A 27,229-nucleotide genomic window follows, 5' to 3' on the forward strand; every position below is an offset into this window, starting at 1 on the left:
TTTAAAAGGACTACTTTACTCCAATGTAGGTAAATCAGGGGAAAAGTACATTTAATTAGCACAAATTTCAGAATTTCTTTTAAAATATAATTTTTTTAGGGACAGCTGGGTGGCTCAGTAGGTTAAGTGTCTGACTCTTGACCTTGGCTCAGGTCATGATCTCCTGGTTCGTGAGATTGAGCCCTGCGTCAGGCCTGCTTGGCATTCTCTCTCTCTCCCTCTCAGTCTCTGCCCTTCTCCTGCTTATGTTCCTCCCCACCTCTGGAAATAAATACATAAACTTTTAAAATAAATGAATTAAATAAAGTGTAATTTTGCTAATTTTTAAAAAGTAGATAGGGATCTGGGTAAAGAAAACATTATTTGATTTCTGAAAATGTATTACTCAATTCATACATTAACTAATTTGAATTGTAAAATGTGAGTTTTCTTCTAAAATATGTGCTCACTAAGGCATACTAATTTAGATTTTCTCTTTACAAAACAATTTGCAGCATGAATTTGTAATTTTTCAAACAGTACAAAAATTAATTTTTATCTACATCCCTTGAATGATCATCAATTTCAAAGTAATCAAGAGTTACTATAGTAACATCTTACAGGATATTGGAGTATGAGGTCCCTCCATCAATCTAAAAATTAATATCTGAAACCAATACCAAAATGAGTTCTAAGAGACTCAGTTTAAATTCTCAGTATATCACTTGCTGTGGGATCTATTTTTTGTCACTAGTCATGGGTTCCTTATAAAGTTTTTATAATTTTATTTTATTTGAATATTTAACTGTTAGTGTTTACTAACTAAAAGGACTGATATTTCCAAAATCAAGTAGTTAGCTCACTTAACTATCTTAACTTATCTATCTGGTTAGAGGCTATCAATCACACTGAATAGTATCTGCAAGTTGAGCAAATGATATAATTAGTTTTGTTGGTTCTTGTGTTTTAGCTTTGTGTTTTAGTAGGCTTTCATTGTGTTAACATGCCCTGATAAAAAATAGTAAATAATTACTTTGTAAAGAAGTTATCAAATACAGACAAACTTAAGTTTTCTTATCAGGAATAAAAACTATACTACCATTTTAGAGGTGCCCGGATGGCTCAGTGGGTTAAGCATCTGACTCTTGGTTTTGGCTCAGGTCACAATCCCACAGTTTGTGGGTGAACCCCCACATTGGGCTCTATGCTGACAGTGTGGAGCCTGCTTGGGATTCTCTCTCTCTCTCTGCTCCTCCCTCAGTTGTGCATTTTCTCTCTCTCTCTCAAAATAAATAAACTTAAAACACTACCATTTATAGCATTTTAAGCTCTACAACAGAATGCTTGTATGTACACACTTTATTTGCATTTTACTCAACCCTATGAGGGCAGGCATCTTTATTGACCTTTTACAGATCTGGAAACTCAGAAAGGTCTGAGAAGGGAGAAAGCCAAGTATGAGAGCTCAAGCTCTATTACTACTAACTTGCATCCTTGGATAAATCACATAAGTGTTCTGGATCTCAGTGTCATCTTTAGCTTTTGCAAACAACCTCCCCCCCTCCCCCCCAAAAAAACACCTACCTTCTGGGATTATTCTAAGCTAAATATTTATAAAATAACTCTGGGAAGAATAAAACAATATTCAAAAGTTGATTATTATCATCTCAAAAATAAACATTCAAATATTTTTTTCTAATGCAGCAAGAAAGTCCTGATATCTGGAACATAGGAATGGCAAAGGTCTCAGAAACAAGGCCTATTGTGAAGCATGGAGTCCCATGTCTTTGGTTTAATTACCCACATCCCCCAAAAGTAGTGGGGACCCTAATTACTCAGAAAATCCCCTATAAAATAAGTCATTTCATTAGACACAGCCAAAAGTGACTGGCAGAGGAGAGAAATGTCAATTGGCCGCTGAGGGTGGACCCAAAAGCTTTCTCATGGAAAAGCAAAGAGGAAATTCAAAAGAAGAGTTAAGAATTATTTAATACACATGGGCACCGGGGAGGCTTAGTTAAGTGTCTGGACTCTTGATCTCAGCTCAGGTCATGATCTCACAGTTCCTGAGACTGAGCCCTAAGGTGGGCTCCATGCTGACAGCGAGGAGCCCACTTGGGATTCTCTCTCTCCCTCTCGCCACACGCTCGCTCTCTCTCTCTCTCTCTCAATATAAATAAATAAACTTAAAAAAAAAAGAATCATTTAACAGATGGAGAAAAATGTGACTGTAACTTAACTGTTCACATAGGTCTCACCAAATTACAAATTATAAAGTAATTGTTGTTTGGGATAAATGTGTTGAATTTTCAAAAAAATTCAAAAGGCATTCTGAATGCTTTAAGTAAGACACATATAAACAAAATTTTAAATAAAGTTCCAGGATAAATATATAAGATAAAGTGTTTAAGGGAACAGCAAAGTTTCATCCCCCTGGAAATCACTTATGTGTAACACCAGTTTTTCAAGGATGCTGGAAAAATGAGGTTCCACTCTAGTTTAGTAGTATGCAAGGTGCCACAGCATGCTTCTAAGAATTCAGACACTGTGCAGTACATGATATGTGATAGTAAACAAAAATTCTCTCCACAATTATAATGTATGAGAAAATGAGAGTCTACCTTCTTTGGAGAAAAATCCATTTCTAATAAAGCCAAGCAAGGGAATAAGTAGGTTAGTTTTACCTTAAATATGAAGCAAGAACTAATTGCTAAAAACTCCATGGAGTTTTATAGTGACGAGAATCTTTGCTAGAGTACCGATGGCAACGGATACCAACATTTACAAAAGGCTATTATAGTTTACCTTCACGTTGCATTTTATTGCATTTAATTCCATCACTGTTTTATTGACATACAACTGAACCTTCAAACTTGTCAGCCTGGTCTCATGCTTTATGTCTTTACATCATCATTTCCTGTTAGTTACACACATTCTAAGCTCAGGGGTAAAACAACCTTTCTTGATCCTGAAACTGTTCTTACTATCCCACATCTGCTTTTATCCCTGCCTTTCTCTCTGAATCCTATACTAAATCCTACGACAGATTCCATCAATTCCATAAAGCCTTTTCTGAAATATCCCTACTGCCCCCAGCACAAGCAGACTTTTCCCATTACAACTGTGACATTTTATTACTCCCATTGTTTTAAGTTTATTTATTTATTTTGAGAGAGACAGAGATAGCACGAATGGAGAAGGGGCAGACAGAAAGAGAGAGAGAGAATTCCAAGCAGGCTCTGTGCTATCAGCAGGGCTCGAACACACAAACCACAAGACCATGACCTAAGATGAAACCGAGTCAGATGCTTAACCAATTGAGCCCATGCACTCTATTGTTACCTTTTTTTGCCATAATTACTCAAACCTCTTATCTCATAGGCATCTAAGTGAGCAAGATATATGAAGAGTATGGGAGTCAAACAGTCAAGAGTATCCCAGCTCCACAGTGCATGACTGATGAAGATATTAACTCCCAAGAGCCTTAGATCCTTGCTCTGAAGAATGGGGAAAATCATTACTGACTTAACAGGCTTGTGCTTACGTAAAACATCAAGCTTGGAATGAACCAATTAATCAATAAATGCATGCATTTTCCCTCATGCCCCTGATCCTACAAAAAAGAAGGGAGGGGGTATTACAAAGTCACTCAAAACTATTTTTTTTTCTCAAAACTATTTTTAACTTTCCAAATCTTCTCCTCTTCTTTGCACTGACTCTGCTCTTCCTGAAGGTCTAGTATGCAATCTTCTAAAATGAATGTAAATTAATTACTTATGATCATTAGTTTAAGTGACAAGTGGAAGGTTCCAGCAATTCTTTGGGCAAAAATGCAGACTTGTAGTTCTGTATTTGTAAAAGTATGGACATAAAGATGTGAAAAGGAAAAGGAAGGCTGTTTCTGTGTCCCTAACAAGCAGTCAGTCACACAGTTAGAAGTTAGAGCTTGGGAGCATCCACAACACTGTACCATCATGCACACTGCTGAATTGAAGAAAACAACCCAGGTTATATCCTTAAGAGAGTATTTTTTAAAATTACTTATAACCAGTTATTGCTCTAATGAGATTCATCAGAGAACATGAAACCCTCATTCAACCCTCCCCCCGCCCGTTTTTTTTTTCAACAACGCAAACCAGTACCGGGCAGTAATTCAAGAAACTGAAAACAAATCCCACAATGGGTGTTTCCTCTCACCAGATGCACTAAAATAGAAGATAATCAGGAGCAAGAAAAGCGTCAGAGAAAGTTTTAACAGATAAAAAAAATAAACTCTCCAAAGCTGTATTACTTACTAATCACTTCTGTTTTAAAAAATATATCCCTTTTTAAGTATTCACATTCACACAAAAACCATACTGATAGAATATGTCTTCTTCCTTTAGAGAACACATTTAAAATTTGGTGTTTAAAATGAAGAGGTTACACATATGAAACTTTTAAAAATGCCTGCCTGGGCGTGAGGGCCTTGAGGAACAGAGACCTTATTCGTCACTAGCAACCACCACAAGACCTGGTATACTCAAGTCACGCGATAAGCTTTTGTTGCTTAAGCTGACACTGCAGTTAAGGCTGCAATATTAACACACAAAAAAGCACCAGCACAATTACGTGCACTTTAATGTAATTTCAAAACCATTTAGTAAATAAATTGAAACAAGTCAGTATCACTTATGGCTAGAAAACAATTATATAATAATTCGGAAAGTAGCTGAACCTTCCACACTTTTAACTACAAATGAGAGCAGTTCGTAAGAGCAACTGGAAACGAGGCAAATTGCAAGGTGGAAGATCCACCCCCACCTGTAGTAGATTGCAGGAGGCCACCCTAACAGATTTCATTACAGTGCCACCAGGACAAATATTGTGAACCTAAGTAAGTAATTAGCAAGAGATTTCCTGTATGAAAATAATACTTCCTCCTCTTAAAAGTGGCCACCTATTGGGTTTGTAAATTAGCGGTATTTAAGAAAAGGCAAACAATATACTTAGGATAGGCTGCATGTTATCAAAAAACAGCAATCCAAAAACAAACTCAAGTGTTTAATTATAGGAAGCTAATGCGGTTCCCTATGAGGTTTTAGATAATTGTTTATTTTACCATATAAACATGACTATAAAAAAATCTAAGGCCATTTACTGGGAAAGTGCTGTTAATTACTGTTATACTGGCTGAAATCTACTGAAACATTTAAAATCATGTGGGCTACTGGAATTGATTTTAATTTTCCAGGTGCCCCACATAGTTGAAATCCTGCCTTTAACAACAGCCAATTGACAAAGTCTGTGCGATCATTAATTACATAACAACTATGCTAATCATATACTCTGGATTCAAATATCCTTTAACATTGCATAAGAAATATTTATGTTACATGTTAGCCTGATAAACAACTCAATAAAACCACAGCAATTGGAAGAATTATTTTCCCACATACTGAGATGTCTAATAAAATGTGTCACTTGAAACTCTGTATTTTTGTCCCCTGCTGGTTCAACTTTTCATAGAACTTAACCAAATGTTTGGGTGGCAGGGGTTTTCATGAATCAAGATTGTTAGCAAGCTACAAGGTTGAAGGAACAATGTGAGAATTACTCCTTTCAAGTTTAACCTAACAACCACATTGCTTTGCTTTTCCTTCGCTTGCTAAATCCATTACATAATACATTTAAAAAGCATGATGAATTCACATTAATTTCCGAGTAATTTAACAACAGACTGGTATACAGTTTTTGAAGGAATTTAGTCACTGATAGGGTTTCAGAATTGATTAATGTCCCACCTCTCGAAACAGCCTTCCTGCATGGAAGTGTTTCTGTGTATACAGTGTTTACATGCCTGCACATACCACAATTTACCATGTTTCACTGCCGTGCATTCCTTTACTGGTTTTAAATATGCATGCTGCAATACCTACAGAACAGAAATAGGTCAAAGGCACAATAATGGTGCTTATTACAAAAAAAGGAGGTGGAAAGGATATAAACTGGTGTCCAATTTCCTCATTCTAAGAACATTAAAAAAAAAAGGGGGCTGAGACCCAGAAATTTACTTAGATACTGTCACAAGGTTATTTAGCATTAGGACTAGATCAAGACTTTTTCCCATGACACAACTAGAGTAACCTAAGATTACTATCTTTACCATGGGCATTCTGAGAGCGGAAGCTGGGTTCCTAGAAAAAAATTTCTAAACCCATCATTCATAATAAATAAATTACCATTCATAAAAATCAACCCTCTACATCAATCCGTGAAGTATATGCAAAGAAAAAACTTGGTAATTAATTGTTCTTGGCACCTCCACCACATTTGCAAGGTGGGCTTGGAATTCAGGAATAGGAACAAAGCTCTTATGTTTTCACTGAACACTTGCTTCAGGATTCACCTTTGTGCTGCTAGACCTTCGGCAGAGACTCCACATTTGCTGACAGGGGTATGGGATTGGTTGCTCACAGCCACCATTAAACCTTGTCATTGTAACCTACCTCCTTGGCCATGTCTGTGTATTTCTGCTTTTCCTTTGGATCTAGAACAGCCCACCAATCAGCCAGTATCTTGGTAGCACCTCGGTTATCAAGCCGGGGGTGTTCCTGTCGTACAAGGGAGCGATGACGTTTGCAAAATAAGAGAAATGCATTCATTGGTCTCCGGGCTCGCTGTTCTGGTGATTCATCATCAGTCTCACCAACATCTTGCTCTAGGCCATCGGCCCCAAGAAGTTGAACCTATTACCAACCAAAACAAAAGCCAGATGTTTAACACATCCTGGACAATTTTGCTTTAACAATCAGTTTGGCTTTCAAATTGTATTTTTTTACCTTCATTTAAACAACTTACAAATTGGAAAAAAATTAATCATCAGCCACTATTAGTGGTTGATAACCAACTTACAATGCCTTCTGCTTAGTTTCTATAGCAACCTGTGCATGTCTCTATTACAGAATATATCATGTTATAATTGCTAACATTTTCCCCCTCACTAAACAGTGAACTCTTTGAGGACAAAAGTTATTTACCTTTACAACCACGGCATCTAGTTCAATGGCTGGTACAACATCAGTACCTAACTGCTCAATAAATAAATGAACTCATGCTGTGATATATGCGTTTCAAGATTAACAACATTTACACACACACAAAAATATATGAATATTAGTTGTTTCTCCTGTTTGGAAAGTGCTTTTCTACAGCTAATAATATGAAAGTGTTTAACATAAAAGTAGGTAAAAAAATGTAATGTATGCACATCACAAGTGGAGCCTCCTATTGTAAAAATCAAAATAGACATTTAACATTATTTGAAGGAGGAACCATGTAGTAAATTTTCAAGCCTGTAAATATCATTTAGTGAAATGCTATGATGACAGGAGTAAATTCACTTGGGCTTAAACCTTCAAAATAGATTCTGAATCCCCCCTTTTCCTCAGCATTTCATTCAATTCCCAGTCTTCAAGGACTTCCACAAAGCTCTGATCCCACCCATCTCATCTGTGTAACTGTCAATCCCACTGCCTGAGCCTATGGCCTAGTCTCTCTGCTTCCTTTTTTTTTTAATTTTTAAAAATGCTTATTATTTTTGAGAGAGAGAGACAGAGAGAGAGAGAACAAGTTGGGTAGGGGAAGAGAGAAGGGGGGGGCAGGGGATCCAAAGCAGGCTCTGCACTGACAGCAGCCAGACTGATTTGGGGCTCAAACTCATGAACCATGAGTTTGTGACCTGAGCCAAAGTTGGACACTCAAAAGACTGAGCCATACAAGTGCCCCAGGCCTAGTCTTTCTGCTTCTAATCTCTTTCGGTACTTCCTGCACATGGCTGCAGATACCTCTGATCACAGAATCTCAGAATATATTAGGACTGTTAAATATCTTCTAAGGCTAAAATATGATTCTATGAGATTTCTTGAAAACAGTAGAACCACAAACAGAATTCCAGAAGGCTTACTAAAGCTATGTCTTTAATTTCTTGTTTCATAGTTAAAATCAAGAAGGACTAAGGTAGTTGTTAATCTGCATCATATAGTAGAGCATTACTTCTTCAATTTGAGTGGGCAGTGGAATCCCTGGAGGTCTTGTTAAATGAAACACAGATTGTTGGGTCCCATTCCCAGAGTTTCCAATTCTGTAGGTCTGGAGTGGGCCTCCAGAATTCATATTTGTAAAAGTTCACAGGTGATATTGATGCTGTTGGTCTGAAGATCACACTCCGAGAACCACTACTGTAAGGCAACGGTGTTCTTCTACATCATGTTTTATTGGGAAACTGCGACAGCTACTCTAGTATGAATCACTAGCTTAATCCAATTTGGTATTTTTAAAGTCTTGTAAGTTTAAATTAAATATTGCAAATGCATTTAATTAACCATCAATTATCTTCAAACAAAATAATATGGTGGAACAATCTTGAAGTCATAGCTATCTGATTTGGAAATACATTAGAGATTATTATTGGGACTGAAGGCTATAGATTTCACTTCCTCATTATGTATACAATCATTAACAATGATTTGCATTTTTAAGGAATATTTATTTAGCATTCCGAATGCTAAATAATAAGGGATATTTAGTTAGCTTTCAAAACTAAGAAGCTACGAAAAATCAAGACATAAAAAGTATATTATGTAGGTTGAAGAAGTAATTACATTTTCCCTTCAGAAAAGAATAACTTTTGATTCAGTTACTAAGTTATAAAACTCAAGCCAAGAGCTGGAAAAAAAGATAAATAAGACAAGATCCTGGACCAAGGAACTTACTGTTTGTGGAGGGTGGGGGGGAGGGGAGAAAGAGAGAAAAGCAAATTAATTAAAAAGCAGTATGATGACTATTACAAGGAGCCAGTGTTATAGTGAAGCACTAGTGGAAGGGTGGAAGCTCACCAAAGTCTCCCTAGAAACCGTGCTGTCTGAGCTAGATTCTGAAAGATGAATCAGAATGTGTCAGGTAGTCAATGGAGAGACACGGAAACCGAAAAAGGATTAAGGCTCGATGACTGACTGATGTACAGTTCAATAGCACTGGTAGATATAAGACTAGAACATGGACCCAGGACATGAGGTTGTAGAAGTAGGTATGGACGGACGTACTTCATGAAGAATGTGCTCTGTCATGTAAAATAACATGCATTTAATCCTATAAATAAGTAGTTGCAGACTGTAAAAAACAAAACAAACAAAACAAAACAAAACAAAAAACACCTTAGGGGGAACAACATAGGTTATCATATTTTACTACAGATTATTTATTTTGCCAAATATGAATATTAAAAAATGTTGGCAACTACTATTTAATGTCACAATTATCTCATTAAATTAACCCCAAAAACGAATAAACAAATGAATAGATATAATTATATAAAAGTGAAAAACTCTCTATCTGGACTTAAATTTTTCTTTCACCAGGGCCCAGTAATACTTTGTAACAAATCAACACTTGTACCAGACCAGGATATGGAAACCACAGCTGGATGCAATAGAGAGCCATGAGTGGTTTTCAGCATAGAAGAGACATCACCAGATTTGTATTTTAGGATAACTCCTATCAGCAGTGTAAAGCATGAATTATAATATCAAAACGAGAAGCAATCCAAACTAGAGAAACCATTTCAAAGTTCATTTCAGCTGTCCAGGTGAGAAAGGAGACAGGGCTGAATTAAGGCCGTAATGATAAGAATGGAGAAGTGAGAACACAGACAGTATTTATTTATGAGGTAGAGCCAAGACAGTTGGTATCCAATTGGATTTAACGGTTAAAAAAGGAAGAGTGCTTCTACCTTTAGTGGCAAGATTCCTTCATACACACCAGAGAATGCTTTTTCTCAAATGAGAGAAATTAGATAGGGTTGGGAGCAGAAAGATCGGTATCGGGTAGGCAAAATGTCAGGTGGTTCTCAGCAGAGAAGTCTTGGCTGGGATTATGAACTGAGGTAAGAATACAAAGAAGGCAAGACTAGAAAAGTGGATGAGATCACCAGGTGTGGACTGAAAAGAGAAGGGAATTCAATGATTCCATTCTTTCTCTCAGTAACTGCGTACTGGGCAACTGATAGGGACCAGGCACTGTTCTAGGTGGTGCGGGTAAATCCATGAGCATATGAATTCCCTGCCTTCATGAAGCAGAAGAACAGCACAGCCAGCCTTTCATTCTGAACAGATCCCTCTGGCTGCTCTGTTGAGCAAAGACTGGAAAAGCAAGAGCAGAGGCAGGCAGAGCAGCAGAATATATGCTAATCTGCACTAGAAATGGTGGTGGCTTGGACCAAGGAGGCTGTGGTGACCTTGCTAAGGAGGAGTCAAACTGAGAACATATGTAGAAGGTATGGCTTGAGAATATGCTAATAGATGGATGGATGCATATGAGACATGAGCAAAAGAAAACAGATAAGCTTTCTGATCTCACCAACCAGAAAGTTGGGGGCTCCCATTTACTGAGAAAGGGAAGATACAGGATGATGGGGTTCAAAGTTTCATTTTGAACACATTCAGACGGAGGTTCTGATTGGAGATCTAAGTGGATATGTCAAGAAAACAGTCAAAAATATCAGTGTAGAATTTAAGGATTGAGAAAGAAATTAAGAAGCCCACAGTGGGCCACCTGGGTGGCTCAGTAGGGTTAAGCGTCTGAGCGTCTGATCAGGTCGTGATCTCACGGTGCATGAGTTTGAGTCCTACATTGGGCTCTGTGTGGACAGTGAGGAGCCTGTTTGGGATTCTCTCTCTCTCTGCCCCTCCCCTGCTCGCTCTTTCTCTTTCTCTCAAAAAATAAAGAAACAAAAATTAATTTTTTCTTAAAACAAGCCCAGAGAACACCAATATTTGAGGGCAGAATAATGGAGGGGCATCAAGAGAATGAAGGTAGGAAGGTGAGGCTGGGAGTAGAAACAGTAACAGAAGGCAGCCTCCAGGACCAAGTGATCGACAGGCACAAATATGTCAGAAAGATCAAATCAGTATCAACTTGGCAATGTCCTCAAGTAGAATGAGTAACAGTGGTCTCTCTGAAAAGAGAAGGGGAAGGAAAAGATGGGTGAGTGAAATAAGTATACAGATGAGTAGAGGAAGCTGAAGGAATCGTTTCTGGCGGCCTCTATTTTCTCTGTAAAAGAGGAGAAAAATATCAACAGTGAGAGAGACTATAAAGAGGATCCAGATAAGATGTCTGAGAAACAGGAAAAACAGAAAAAAATGGAAGCTGACCCAAGCCTAGAACAAAAGACTGAATGGATGTCAAAGGTCTGCAGGATACTAAAAACAGGCTTATAAAAGTTGTAGTGACACGAAATATGTACTCATTTATTCTTCCATTGAACATACATCTATTCAATACTTGCTATGTGCCAGGCATCATTCTAGGTTCCAAGGAGTAAGAGGAGGATATGTGGGGCAAGACCTCTGCTCTTACTGAGCTTATATTCTAGTCTGGCAAGACAGACATACACAGGTATACAGCTAAGCGCAAGTTAAATGGTAAGAAATGCCAGGAAGGAAATCCTTGGACATGGAATGAGTTGGGTGGGAGGGTCACCTGAGATGATGAAGCCCCATCTCTTGGGGAGGTAGTCCTTGTGCGGAGAGCTGAATGAGGAGGAGGAGGAACCAGTTCCGCGTAGACTTGGAGGAATGTGTGGCTTTCTAAAGTCACCTGCATGGCTGTGTGACCTTCTAAATGAGAGCTGGCTGCTTAAGCATGAGACCAGAGAAGGGGACGGAGAGGACTGACTGACCACGGAGGACTGGTGGGGGTGAAAACAGCCAGATGTCATGAAGGCAGTGGAGATGAGGGCTGGAGCAGCTGCAAGACTGTCCACAGAGGCAGGGCTTAGGCTGAAGCAGAGAGAGGCCAGAGGGGCAACGAGGTGGGTGCCAGGCAAGTGCATCAAATTTTATAAATACCCCCATCTCCACTGCATTGGAGTGCTACCATATTACCTGAAAATCATTAGTTAATAGACAGAAATACCACTGAAGAAGATCTGTTTCTGTCTAAATGATTAGGAAGTACAGATACTTTAGGAACCCTCAATATCTGGAATAAACATATACATTAAGTAGTTAAATAGGATTCAAGTTATACAGACTTTTAGAAATGCATCTTTCTCACCAATCACTGTAGTTTCTGGAATGAATATTCAAAACTTCTATGTTAAACAGAAGAATTACCTTATCAATATCCTCCTCTTCGTCTTCCTCTTCCTCCTCTTCTGAAAAGTCAAGCAGTTTCTTTGCTAGCAATGGATGCCACTGAAGACACTTTCGTTTTGGTCGTTTTCCAGCCCCTTCTCCGTCTGCTGAGTGATCTTTATTTCTATTACTGCCTTTCATTACTGTGACCTGTGGTAAGGAAAAAAAGGAGAGAAACAGAGAGAAATCAAAGTAAATTTGATTAAAATTTGTTTATTTAGCTTCCTTAGCTTTAATTGGATTATAGTTTTAATGACTAAAGTATCTACCAGCTCAGGCATTTACTGGATTCAGTAAGAATTCTAAGTACATAATCAAACATTCATTTTAGTTGGCTGAATGGAGCTAATAAAATTTGCCTTTTGTGAAATCTACTTCCTTCCACTCCATAACTTCAGAACTCAAAACCCGAATACAGCAGTAGGATGCCTACAAGTTACTGTCACCTGTTCACACTTACTCAGGGTAGTGTTTCTCAAAGCTGTGCATCAGAAGACTGTGAAAAGATGGAGAGAAGAGGTGCTCACAGAGGTGGCCCTCCATACATTCTCCAATGGCTCCCATTTTATTGTAATAATTTACATTTTGCACTCTACCATAAGATAAATCTGAGCCTGGAGGGTTAGTAAGCAGAAAAAATACTCTGTAAGAATCAAATGTTTGGATTAAAATAAAACTATTTCACAAGATGACACACAATTTTTAAAAAGTAGCTGTGTGCAGCCTCAAGGACCCAGTGCATGAAGTCACTGTAGGTCACTTAGCAAGATGAGCACCCTCTGTCCCCATCTGTGACACACATAATCAAATATTTTGCATCTCTTCATTACATATGCACCCGAATCCAGTAACCAAGTTTTGCTCCCTAGGCTTTTTGTTCTTGCTCTTCCCCTAAAAGGTGATTGGCTGAAATAGCTAAGCAATGACCAGCCTATGATGTGACAAAATCTTGTCAGAAGCCTAGAAACTAAGTTACTTTTGGATGACTTGAAAAACATTTTTTCTTAAAGATAAAAACAACACACATTCATATTTGTGCTAAAAATAGCACAAAATGAGGTTTGCATTCTCCATCACACCCAGCACCACAGCCGAGAGGTAAATCACACATGTCAATTTCTTATATGCATTCTCACAGTATTTTCCTAGTTCAATAGTTCTCATTCATTCATTTTAAGTAACAATATACAAATTATTGTCCATACGTACTCATGCAAAAATTCAAATATCCAAATGCTATCAACTTAAATGGTTCATGTTGACGATTACAAACACAAACACAGTTGCTGCTATCACAGAAAAGTATAGCCTTTTTGGTCAGTAAAAGTGTGCATTGGTCCAAATGCTTGCAAAGTGGTATCAATAAACTTCTAATGCCATGTTGCTAAAACTAGATTTTCATAAAGTTTCAAGATTCATTCTGTTCTGAAGCCTTTGAAACAACATGGCATAGGCAAATTTATCCTGTCTGTCATTGTTTCATGTTTCATGCTTAGGTCTTCCTCATTTCAAAACAAAACAAAAAAAATCATTAATATTTCTCTCTAGAACTGGCATGATTTCATTATAAAAAAGAATTTTAATACTGGACCAATCTGTAATTCATTCTGATAAAGGAAATAAGGATCTTATTCTTTTTTTCCAAATAACTAGCCAACTCTCCCAACAGCATTTGTTAACTAATCCAGCTTTTTCTCATTCCTTTGAAATGACCCTTTTATCCTACACTAAATTACTTTATGTGTACATATCTATTTCTGGATTCTCTTCTGTCAATGATCATTTGCCTCTAACCTGTTTGCCTATCCTTTGACCAATTTTAAAAACCTTAGGGACTACATCATTCTGTATCTTCTTTTATATACAAATACAGCAGTAAACACAGCCATTTAGAAATTTTAATTTGCACAGATCATGCTCATCTAAGCCAATACACCTTTACCATCCTCATTTTGTAATAACTACAGAATATTCCAAAATAAAAATGTATTGCAATTTATTCAATCATTCCAGTATTGATAATCAGATTATTTCTTGTGCTGCAGTAAAATCTTTATTTTAATAAAATTTTTTAAATCTCCATCTTTATAAAAATCTTCAATTTATTAAAAGCTATGTTTAGTCAAAAGAAGGAGGAAGAGGAAAAGAAAAACATGTTCCTATGGCCTTTTTAGCAAGAAACTTCTGCTGAGTCTCTGAAGCAATTATATGATTCATGTGGCTGCCTCGAGAGTGTAAAAAGTTACTGAAAACTCTAAATGGAATTAGTTATCTGCTATGCTCTTAAAAAGCAACAAAGGTTTCTCGTGAACTGATAGACCATAGACCATTCAACAATTCTCATTCTATCTACAAATAAAATTTGGCACAGGCAACCCAATTTCCAAAAATACCAATGCTATGTAGAGAGAAGAGGAAGCCGTTATTTTTGTGGCTTATTAATCACTTCAGGATGAGCTGCTTGAGTGGCAAGTAAACCCATATGGTGGCCCCAATATTTTCGGAGGTATAACATTTTTATGGCCTTTTGTTTTCCACTTAAAAAAAATCCTTTTAACATTTCTTATAAGGCCGATTTAGTGGTTATGAACTCCTTTAATTTTTGTTTGTTTGGGAAACTTTATCTCTCCTTTAATTCAGAATAATCTTGCCAGGTAGATTATTCTTAGTTGTAGGTTCCCCCGCCCCCCTTTCAATCCTTTGAATGTATCATGCCACTCCCTCCCTTCTGGCCTACAAATATTGCTGCTAAATATTTGATGGGTCTTATAGGGGTACCCTTGTATGTAACTAGTTGCTTTTCTCTTGCTGCTTTTAAGATTCTCTTTAATTTTTGGGGCGCCTGGGTGGCACAGTCGGTTAAGCGTCCGACTTCAGCCAGGTCACGATCTCGCAGTCCGGGAGTTCGAGTCCCGCGTCAGGATCTGGGCTGATGGCTCAGAGCCTGGAGCCTGTTTCCGATTCTGTGTCTCCCTCTCTCTCTGCCCCTCCCCCGTTCATGCTCTCTCTCTGTCCCAAAAAAATAAATAAACGTTGAAAAAAAAATTAAAAAAAAAAAAGATTCTCTTTAATTTTTGACATTTTAATTATGATGTGTCTTGGTGTGGATCTCTTTTGAATGCATCTGGTCAGGTGCTCTCTGTGTGTCTGTTTTCTTCTCCATGTTAGTGAAGTTTTCAGCTATTACTTCTTCAAGAAGTTTTTCCCTCTCTCTTCTCCTCCTGGCACCCCTATAATGTGAATGTTAGCATCCTGTTACTGTCCCAAAGGTTCCTTAAACCTTATTTTTTACAAAATGATTTCAGGAGTAGTGACTCATCACTTACATATAACACCCAGTGCTCATCCCAACAAGTGCTCTCCTTAGTGCATCCTTATTTTTTTTTAATTGTTTTCTTTTTGCTGTTCATCTGGGGTGATTTCCACTACCCTGCCTTTTAGATGTCTGTTCTGTTCTGCATCATCTACTTTGCTGTTGATTCCCTTCAGTATATTTTTCATTTTGGTTATCGTATTCAGCTCTGACTGGTTCTTTTCTATATTTTCCTTCTCTTTGTTGAAGTTCTCACTGGGCTCATTCATTCTTCTCCCAAGTGTGGTGAGCATCTTTATGACGATTATTTTGAACTATTATTTATCAGGCACACTTTGTTTCATTTAGTTCCTTTTCTGAGGTTTTGTCTTTCATTTGGAACATATAATTTCGCCTGACTTTCTGTGTTTGTTTGTATGTATCAGTAGGCCAGCTAAGTCTCCTGGTCTTGAAGGAGTGGCCTTACATAGAAAGTTTCCTGTGGGGCCTAGAAGCGCAATGCCCCCTGGTCACCAGGACCAAGTGTTCCAGGGGTGTCTCCCGAGTGGGTGGTGTACAACCTCCCGTAGTGGCTAGATTGGAATAGGTGCAGGTGCTCTAGTCAAAGGGCTGGCCCCCAGCCTGGTTGGCTGCAGTGTCTGGCCATGCTATGGTAGCACTAATGGGTGGGCCTGGACTCCAGTGTAGCTGGCTGAGAGGCCTGGCTACTGTGGTATTGCTCAGTAGGGCTGGCCCCTTGTGTGGCTGGCTGGGAAGCTTGGTTATGATTGTTGTGGTCATGCTAGTGAATGGGACTGCCTCCCTCCCTGAATGCCAGCTGCTTTGTGGGGACTCTAATCCAGGCTGAGGCTGTATGCTGGGTGCAGTGGGGCAGGATCTTTTGCGGGGGGGGGGGGGGGGGACACACAGAGGTTTCAGCCAAGGGCTCCTGCTGAGTGTAGTGAGGTAGACCCACTCTGGGGGAGGCTGGGGGTGCTAGTCCTGGCCAAGGTCACTTGCTGGGACAGAGGCTGCCTGGTGGTGGGGAGTGGCAGGAGAGTGGGAGCCACTTTGCTGGGCTGCAGTCTCAGCGAAGGCTGCCCACCAGGGCAGGAGCCCCTTTGGAGGGATGCCTTCTGGGGTGAGTCAGCAGAGGAATGCAGGGGGAGGAATGAGCAGTGCTAACAAGGTAGATGGAGAGTATAAGAAATGGCTCCCACAAGCGACAGGCTAGCTAGGTCAAAGGAAAGAAAAATGGTGCCTTCCAGTGAGTGCTTCCATTCCCAGAGAAATTTCCTACAGATCCCTGCTGCTCTGGCATATACCCTAAAAATTAGTCAAAAAACATTCTTCGTGTATGGCCCAGGTGTTTTTCAAACTGCTCTCTGCTGGGTCTTAGTGCAAGTGAGATTGTGCGTGAGTCCTTTAACAGCAGAGTCCTAGTTTCCCATAGCCCTCTGCTCACCTGTTGTTAAGCCCTGCTGACTTTCAAAGCCAGACATTATGGGGGCTCATCTTCCTGGAGTAGGGGACTGCCCGATGTGGCGCTGGACTTCCTTACTCCTCAGAGAGAACCTTTGTGTTGGTGATATCCCTACTGTGTCTCTGCCCCTCCTACCCTTCTCGGTGTGGCTTTTTCTTTTTATCTTTAGTTGTGGAAGACCTGTTCTGCTAGTCTTCAGAGAGAGTTGTTCCATATATAGTTGTAGTCTGAGTACGTGGTCTGTGGGAGGAGGTCAGCTCAGAATCATCCTACTCTGCATCTTAATCCTATCTTTGTTTATGTAACCCACTTTTTATTTATTTTTATTTAAAAAATTTTTTTTCTTAATGTTTTTATTTATTTTTGAGACAGAGAAAGACAGAGCATGAGCAGGGAAGGGGCAGAGAGAGAGGGAGACACAGAATCGGAAGCAGCCTCCAGGCTCTGAGCCATCAGCACAGAGCCCGACGTGGGGCTCGAACTCACAGACTGTGAGATCATGACCTGAGCCGAAGTCGGACGCTCAACCGACTGAGCCACCCAGGCGCCCCTGTAACACACTTTTTAAATAATAAAATAAATCAATGGGAGACTAATTAATTATGCTATTTAATTATGTGTGACTGTGTTTAAGTACATGTGCCTGTGTGTGTGTGTGTGTGTGTGTGTATAATTTTAATATTCAAAGACAAAATAGTATATATCAAGAATTAAATTAATGGACGGTACATGTGGCTTTGGGGTTCAGAATAATCACATTCACATGTGATTTCTTTCCCATGTAGTGGACATGCCACTATAGATACTGTATGTCTTTTCTGATAATCCGCAAGTTAATCTCTCCTTCCCCAGAAATCCACTAGACTTTGCACGGCTAACGACACCACATTTTCCCTTTATTACAATTATATGGATACATCCTACCTCCCTCACTAGGTCTTTTATTAATGATCCAAGACTATTTACCTTTATGTGCTCAGAAGCATCCTGGCTCAGACAGTTGTGAGAGTTGTTACAAGCAACCATATGAATCCCTGCACTAAATGGTAATAATTCATTGTTTTCATACATCCAAATGGCTTAAAAATTAACCCCCGTATCTCTCATTCCCCTGAATTCAGATATTTTCTCTTGATTGGGAAAAAAAGGGTGACTGAAAACTACGTGTAACTGTGACATGCAAGCTGCGGTGGCATGTGGTGTGTAAGAACCATCGGCCACCTGAGCTGTGGAAGAAGAACAAAGGAAGAGGGACAGAAATATTTTTAACATTCATTACAGATGAAAACGTGAACAAATGAACTGGACATGATATACTTTGGACAAAATAGTCAGGAAACGTGTAACTGATGTAATGACTGTGAAATACCTCAAACTATAAACTGGATACTTTAATAATTGATAGTTATCTGATTACTTTTTAATTTCTTACAGATCAGTTTCAAATGGTTGAAAGGAAGCAAAAGAGTGGGGGGAAATGATGCTCCTGATGATCAGTCAGAAGTAATGAAAAAATAAGAAAGGACAATGAAAAGAAAGGATGAAGAAAAAGTAGAAGAGACAAAGAAGGCAGACTTTTGAGACTTAAGCCCATTACTCTTCTTATTTCAACAATAAAGAGAAAACTGTTAATTTCTGACAGTAACAGAGGCTTACACTTGTAATTATTTTGCCACTCAAAACCCCATGTATTATAAAGTTTGACTTCCTGTTCTTGAACAAGAACAAATTAAGCTAACCATCTATACACAACAAACGAAGCAACAGGCAGACTTTATTTAAAAGGGGTCATTTTCCATCCTGCACTGCAACTCCAGAATAACTGAAATCAGATTATTTAACTATCAGTGGACTCTACTTGAAAGACTCAGTACCATCAAATTATGCTGCTGAGATGGTCAAATCACAGAAGCTAAAGGTCCTGATCCAAAATCCTGAATATTATTTATCTTGTAATAACAAACCAATCCGTGTGTGCCTTCCTATGCCAAGATGAGTGACTCTAATCAGATAATCACTGTTTAACTAAATACAAGCCAACTTGGTGATAAATTTTAAAAAAGTTAATTTAACTATTATTCAGGTTTTCATTTTATTTATTTTTAAATGTTTATTTACTTTTGACAGAAAGAAAGCATGAGCAGTGGAGGGGCAGAGAGGGAGGAGGACAGAGGATCTGAAGCAGGCTCTGTGCTGATAGCAGAGAACCTGATGCAGGTCTCGAATTCCCAAACCATGGGATCATGACCTGAGCCCAAGTCGGACACTTAACCAACTGAGCCACCAAGGCGCCCCTTAACTGTATTACTCAAAAGTAAGCTCACTCATGAAGACTTTACTGAGGTCAAAATCCTTCATGAGGATTTTAAAGAAGAAATGTCACAAAAGTAACGGTACAAACCAAACACCACACTTCACAAAAGAAAACAATGGACACTGAAGCCTGGCAGGTTTCATTTGGAATCCTGCGTCTGCCACTAACTACTTGTTATAAAGTTATTAATCTTGCTAACCTTTCCCCATATGTTGAAACTGAATAATAGCACTACTGTGAGAACACTTTATGTATAATACCCAGCACAGAATCTGGCACCCAGAAAGCTCTCACTCTGTGCTAGTAAATCCTCCCTTTTCCCACAGGCTTTTCAGAGGGAGTATGGGTTTTAACTGACAGCCTCGGCTTGCTTAAACTCAGCCGAAGATACTATTCAAAGAGAACACATGTCTTCCATTTAACCATAGCCCACGTGCTTCCCAGATGATAGAGTCCCCAGACTCCAAAACTGAAAAAGAAAGATGGAAAGTTTCCTTTCCTTTGTCTGTGTGATATACAGTCAGAAACAGTTCCTTGGCACAGTCATACATTTTGTGAATGAGATCCTCTTAGTCTTTCTATCATCTTGTCTTACAACGTCGGCAATCAGTACACTTCAGTCTTTAAAACACTGTGTGAACTGAATGCTGTCACAGGGGCATTTTAGAGTTTAAACTGTTTCCTAAATGTCCCAGTAAAATCCCATCCAAATCATATTAATGGAAATTCAGACCCAGTGAGACAGGGGAAGGTAAAAGAGGCCCATGAAATCTCAGTGTTGGACACCACACATTCCAACAACAAATAAGGCCTCCCCTAGGTCCAACTAGGACGGCAAACCTTCACAATTCTCTCATGTCTACAGAGAAGAGGAAAAACCACCCAAAGAGACAGCGACAAATGGTGGCTGCAGAGTTCCATGCAAACTAGACTGACCTGCTTAAAATCTTCCTTACAGGGAGCCCTGCTGCTTTCAAGACACACCTTGCTTCTGTCTTTCCATGGGGTCCTGCTGACAGAGAAGCTGGCAAACACACCAACTCTGAAGCCCTTGCTCCCCGCAACATTCTCCCATTTTCTGTCAAAGTTCTTCTCATCCTCCAAGGCCCAGGTCACATATCCCTTCCTCTCTAAGGCTTTCTATAAAAAATCTTAAAAATCCATCACTCTCTGCTCTTTGATTGTACTTGATCTTATTAGGTCAAGCACACCAGTGTTTTACAGTTTGTTTTACCTGTGCCAACCTCCTACCCACTCCCCAAAAAACCCAGGATGCAAACTTCTACAGGGGAGGTGGCATGGTTTCTTCCTTTTCCGTCCCAGGGAGTGGCACTGAGCCTGGTACACAGCAGGCCCTGAAAAAGTACTGCTAATCATTTCCTCACCTAACACTTAACCACATATAACTGCCCAGAACGATGTGTTCCTAGCAATAATTTTTAAAACAATACTAGTATGCAGCTACTATTTATAGTTCCTATGTACTTAATGTTCATTATCTCATTTAGTCCTCACAAGAAACCTCTGAGGCAGGTACTACTATGAATCCCAGCTGGAGAAGCTGAGGGCTAAGTAACTTGCCTAGGGTCCCACAGTTAGCCACGGAGAAGATGGCATCAGAACCAGGAAGCCTAACTCAAGAGCCCAAACACTTACACAGGAAACGGATCTAACGGAAAGCCTTCCATCTGTTGACTCTCGGGGCACTTTCCATAGGACAAAGTAGCTAATGGGCCATGGAAATACCAAAAGGGAGCGCCGAGGGGATGGAAAGTGAACACTTCCAGGCTTCACAGCAGAAAAGTGAGTGCACATCTCTGATGACTCTAAGTGACAAATTAGATTAACTCAAGTTCTTTGAAGATAAAAGCCTTACAAGTGCTCATCTTTACTATTTATTATAATTCTAATGACAATTCTTCTTAACTGTAGACAGATTAAATGAAAAATACCTCACTCAATAAAGTAATACTCTCATTATAGAAGCAATTCAGTTACTCTATTCATGCAAAGAGTATCTTTAAAGGCACTCCTTATTGAAAAGCAGTAGCTCTTCAGGTTGAAACTTTAACTCTGTCAAGATGTTATCTATATGCTCTTCATGAATACTAATAAGGCACCCACTATTTAAAGGGCTTAGCTGTACTGGTAGTTCGGGTCCCTGTGACCTTACTTCATGAAGGAGTATGTATTTTAAGATCCCTACTACACTTCCTCTCCATGACATTTATCCTTAGGAGAGCTTAATTTAACACACTGCTCTAGGCTGCAGAGACAGACAATAGCTACCTTAAAAGAGATAAAGTATCAAAAGGGGTGACTTACGGAGAAAAAGCTATTTACATACAGAATTCAACAGGTACATACATGTACCTCAAGAAGCCTAACTTTGTTTTCCTATAATTTTATGTTGTTTACATTCTTAATCAGAAAGTCACCAAATTTCTATTGCTCAACAGGCCTAGCATAACACATTTGCCTTCCTTCTAAATTAACAAAGGTTAGGACATAATTATCACACTGACAAGAATCTAAAGCACAAGATGACAAGTTCTTGAGTGTCCTCCTCATGTATTCTAAGTGGAGCTGAACACATTATTTATTGATCACCTGGTGAGCTAGGCATTGTGGGAGTTAAGTGTTTAGCCTTACCTCCCATTCAGCTCACCCACCCCCCATACCCTCCTGCCTGTAGGTATCTGTCCTGTTCACCACACCCACCTGGTGCTTCTGAACTGCACTTCCTCTGCTCTCCCAGACCTGCACACCAGACACCCTGGACTCACTATTCTACAAGCCTCTCTGAACTGCCATTTCTAAAAAGCTGTCTTTATTTGCCCCAATTCCTATTTCTTTCTTTCCTAAGCACCTTTTTGACCCACCACATTTAATGGCTGTGCCATATTTTTTGACACTTGATTATATAACAATTATCATTTTTTTCTGTACAGCATAATGATTTCATGTGAATTCCTCCCACAAAGACCCTTGAAGGTAATGAACATGCCAGATGCTTTTTTTCTGGATCTGTCAGAGCAAACATCCCCATACTAGACAGGGAGATGCTCGGAGAATACATGAAGAAGCAAACACAGAAATGATACTTTTAACCTTTCTAATTATGCTTGCCTTTACATTGTTTTACTAAAAAAAGAAGAGTTATGTAAGACTTGAACAGGAAATAGAGAAGGAAAAGTAAAACCCCAGGAAAGGCTGTTCAGAAGGGAAAGGGAGAGACCAGAAGAAATAGGCAAATTGACAAGGAGATGTAATAAATATAATGAAATCTAAGTCACTACCAAACAGCTGTTGATACTAGTCTAAAGACACATTCTAAGTAGCCTTATTCCCATCTCTGGTTATTTGTCAATGACTCTTATTACTCTCTCAAACAGCAGATCATAGTACCTTCAGCTCAATAGCTCTCTTTTCCTTTCAGAACTGGATGGTAATAAACCCCAACTCTGAGCCCCTCCATTTCTCTTCCCTAGGTCTGCCCCAGGTTGCTGGCTGCTCCCCTGGTCTGACACTACCACACAGTTTCCAATCCTAAGTTGATCTTCAGGCTCGTCGGCAACCCTTTCTCACTCGTCTTATTCAGTCTTAACCAACCCACAGTTCCCATTATGAATTCTCAGGTTTTCCTCAACCCCTATTAATGATGAGTGAAGATAACAGTAATAATGAGATATATATGCATATATAAAATGCTTCTATATACATAATGCTTCTGTATATGTTGCTTCCTACAGACCAGAAACTAAGAGCTTTATATTAATTCTCTTAACTCACAACAAGCCTAAGAGGTAGGTACTATTATTATCTCCTCTTTACAGATGAAAAAACTGAATCACATAGAACATATAATTTGCCTCTTTAGTTTACAAATTAACGAGATTTTTTATTATATGCATTTGTCACATGGGTAGGACATAATCACACTGGCAAGAAGTTGAGTCACAAGAGGACAAACTCCTGGAGTCTCATTTACTGTCAGTGCAGTTGGACACATATTTACTGATCATCTAATGAGCCATACATTGTTTGTAAATTATATGATGTCCAAGATCCCAATGTTAGCACATAACTGGTAGAGCCAGTATTTGAACTCAGGAGGTCTAGCTTCAGAATCTCTTGTTCCTGCCCATTATACAACATTGCCTTCTAATAACCAAATTTATTGAATGTTTGCTACAGGCTAATAAACACTTTACATGAAATAACTTCTTTAATCCTCAATACAACTCTGAGAGAAAGGTACTATATATGAAGCAATTAAGAATGACAAAGCTTCAGCAACATGCTTGAGCCACTCTGTCAGCACGTGGAGGAGGGGCCGGGTTTCAAACCTGGGATTTCTGCCCTCAGGGCATTCCATCACTTTTCCCTATTGTCCTTCCCACCACAATGCTAGCCATTCTAAGAAAATGCTTTTGCCTTCTGGTTCACAAGAAGGTCGTCTTTGTGTGAGCTCTCCCAAAGCTCCACAAGCTCTCAGTCTACCAATTCCAAAACTTGCATCTTTCTTCTTCCATTTTCTCTCAAAGGCAGAGATTCAAGGTCAACTTCTCTCATTCTCATTACGTGCTTTTTAATCTCTTATCCTGCTACCCTGGGCCACTAGTCTTTCAGTTTCTTTCTTTGATGAACTATTGATAAACTGTCAACAGTTCCTTCTAGTTAATACCTTCTCCTACACAATCTCAAGGCTAAAACACTCTTTGAATCCCCCTCCTCCCTTTGGCTAGTCCTCTTTAGTTTGTACAAAGTGGCCTCCAGCCATCAAGCCAGGAAGACTGCCTAACTCCAGGCCATGTAGCTAGCAGCCAAGAACTGGCTTGCCTGGTGCTAACATTGTTCACGGGCTCGACCCTGCACCTTATTTTCTGACTGGGCTCCTAATCTTCTTGGTTCTAAACCCCAGGATTAATTTCCTAGAAAGCTCTCCAACTCATTTCAACTCAAGACACGCTCTGGCTTCTCTACCTCACTATTATGCGCACTCACACCTTTGATTTTGAGCCTCTCAGAGAAAATACCTTGTCTGGGGCAGGCTTCCGACTCCACCATATACACCTGGGAAGAATGCCAGAACCTGGTGCACAGAACTGGACATTCCATCCCCTTGACATAAACCTCCAGAACACACAGACATTTCTCTTTTTTCTCACCATAAATTCAAATCTTTGGAGTGCCTTCTTGCCCTGATATCCTCTCACCAAGTTCTGCCCCTTCTGCCTCATGTATGTGGTCCACTCCTCATTCAGCCCTACCACATTGATTCAGCAGTCAACTCTTCCGGACTATAGCTGTGCTGACTTCAATTCTCCACACCACAGATGTCTGCTCAGGCTCTGCATGAATCTCTTCAACAGTCCTTTAATGTTCTCAGGAAAAAGTCCAACCTTCTTCCTTCATTTAACACACAAGACTGTTCCTGTCTTGGTCCCTGCTTGCTTTTATGGCTCAGGTTTCTCTGCTCTGTTATCACTTTAAAAGCTCTGCCTACACGGAGCCACATGCCATCACTTGGAATTTGCCATGGCCTCTGACCTCTCAGCATGCGCACAAGTGTCTCCTTGCAATGGGACTCAATCCTGCTTCGGGGCTTAGGTTGGATCTTACCTCAGGCCTGTTGGCCCTTTCTAGTCTGAGAGAGATGCTCCCCGTGAGTCCTCAAACACCTTACACTCAATAAGCCACAATGAAGGGGCCTGTTTTCTTCTTTATATCCCAAATGACTGTAACAGAGAACAGAGGCTATATAATGTTCACCACGGCATCTCAGGGCCTGACACAGAGCCAGGCACACTGTGGGCAAATACTGATTCAATGAATGAGCTCCAGGACTATTCCCTGCAGTCTATTCCTATCATTGTGTCCCCTCTCCTCATTGTCACCGCTTCTTTTCTACTTCATCCTCACTATGCCCTGCTCTTTTTTCCTGCTGAGATCTTCCAGCTCCAAAATTCCCAGCACCCAATCAACTAACACACTCAAACTGCCAAACCAGAAAACCTGGCAATTTTACTTGCTCAGAAATAGTTTCTATTCAGATGTCAAAATAACTCGTAACGAATAATTTGACCTCACAAGAGAAATAATTATCCATTCCCTATTCTCTTGTACCCATTGCTGAACATTGATTAATCTTCTGTGCACCAGTTTACAGACAGCCCTTTAAATTTTAAGAATGATCGCATGTATTCTTAAAAAGTAAATGTAGTAGGGGCGCCTGGGTGGCTTAGTAGGTTAAGCGTCTGATTTGGGCTCAGGTCATGATCTCACAGTTCATGAGTTCAAGCCCCACATCAGGCTCGGTGCTGACAGCTCGAAGCTTGGAGTCTGTTTTGGATTCTGTGTCTCCCCTTTTTCTCTGCCCCTTCCTCGCTCGTGCTCTCTCTCTCTCTCAAAAATAAATAAACTTTAAAAAAATTAAATGCATTATACTTCATCTAAAATGATTGACTCACTTTGGTTTATATGACTTAGTTTTTGTTTTTTTTTTTTTCATTTAAAAATAATAATCAGTCTGGATGTCTTCCATCATCCTGCTCTCTAAATATAACATAAAAAATAACAAAAACCAAAAAAACCCAGAAACTGTGGTTCAGCAAAAAATCAACAATCTGTGATATCTCTATTTGGAATTTCTTTTTCCTAAGCTACTGCTCTTTATTCTAAAAAGACAGCAAACAACTTAAGTTACAGTTAAACTTATTTTACTTAATAAAGCAAAACCTCCTGTTTTAATGGCTATGAAACAAAAATCTTAATTTTTCCCGAAGTACAAAAAACATTGATATATCTTATGCTAGTAGTCATAGATAGTATTTATTGAAATAGCTTATCCTAGCTTCTGCAATGCCTACCTGCGTTACACTTTGGCATGCTAGAAATGAGGTAACTCATTATTTACTAGATTACACATTACAAGGATGTAGGATGTCGCTGATCCTTAAATTCCCAAATACTTAGGGGAGCCTGGGTGGCTCAGTTGGTTAAGCGAAGACTCTTGATTTCAGCTCAGGTCATGATCTCGCGATTCAGGAGATTGAGCCCCATGTGGGATTCTGTGCTGACAGCACACAGCCTGCTTGGGATTCTCTCTCTGCCCCTCCCCTGCTCACTCGCTAGTACACACTCTCTGTCTCAAAATAAATAAATAAACTTAAAAAAAAAATTAAAAAATAATAAATTCCCAAATACTCAGAATACTGCCTTTAATATGTATTTAATAAATATTGCTTAAAATTTGTGAACTTAATGATACTGTATCAAACTGCACATTTGTTAAGGAAATTAATTAGAATGCATAGGGAACTTTGATACATTTATATTTTCTGTTTGGAGTTAAGAAGAAAACTGTGTTTTATACTTGTTTCACTACTGGTGAAATTTTTTTCTTAAATATATTCCAATTTTCTGACATAATGTGCATGATACAAAAGTACTTGCTTGCTAAATTAGAGTCAGAACAGTGCCCTGTTCAGAACATTAGCCATTCCCTTTACATTCATTTCAGGTGGTATTCTTTTAATGTGTTTGGGCTGAATGTGCTCTGACCTCAGTGCCAAGTACTGAAAGCTTGTTTTTATTTTAAAAAATGTATTAACTTTATGACATTTGTTTCAAAAAGTTCTTCACACCACAGAATTAGCACACACAAAAAAGAAGTTTCTATTTGTATATCATTTGCCTTTTTTCCTTTTCTATTTTTCTATCATTCACCCAAGAAAGAATACAAACAGAAATTTTAGTATGAGTCGTTTTAGTATCCTCCTTCCTTCTGTTTTCCTCTTATTCACAGTGTGAGAGTGGGCATTATTACCCACAAGATACATGTTTACTGAGGCATCTTGGAGTATTTTTCCTACAGCCCAATTTACATAAATCTCCCTCTGCTGGCCGAATTTTTATCTTCTGGCATCCTATTTAAATACAAAGGTAATGCTTTATAGTATAAACAAAAGCTCCTCTATAAA

At 39.1% G+C, this 27,229-nt stretch overlaps 1 protein-coding gene across 6 annotated transcripts in view; it reads right to left on the reverse strand.

The window, feature by feature from the left end:
* Positions 1 to 27,229, reverse strand: part of BBX (BBX high mobility group box domain containing) — a 284,140-nt gene that overhangs the window by 91,587 nt on the left and 165,324 nt on the right. For all 6 annotated transcript variants that reach the window (XM_047100273.1, XM_047100277.1, XM_047100278.1 and 3 more), the window contains 2 exons: positions 12,135 to 12,305; positions 6,468 to 6,707 (listed from right to left, as the gene is read on the reverse strand). In XM_047100273.1, the coding sequence (XP_046956229.1) occupies positions 6,468 to 6,707; positions 12,135 to 12,296 (402 nt within the window). In that variant the 5' untranslated portion in view covers positions 12,297 to 12,305. The remainder of the gene's footprint in view (positions 1 to 6,467; positions 6,708 to 12,134; positions 12,306 to 27,229) is intronic.

The sequence above is a fragment of the Lynx rufus genome, unplaced genomic scaffold (genome assembly GCF_022079265.1).
Source record: "Lynx rufus isolate CCGP_SWC_20201006 ecotype Redwood Valley unplaced genomic scaffold, mLynRuf1.p SCAF_5, whole genome shotgun sequence".
Lineage (NCBI taxonomy): Eukaryota > Metazoa > Chordata > Mammalia > Carnivora > Felidae > Lynx > Lynx rufus.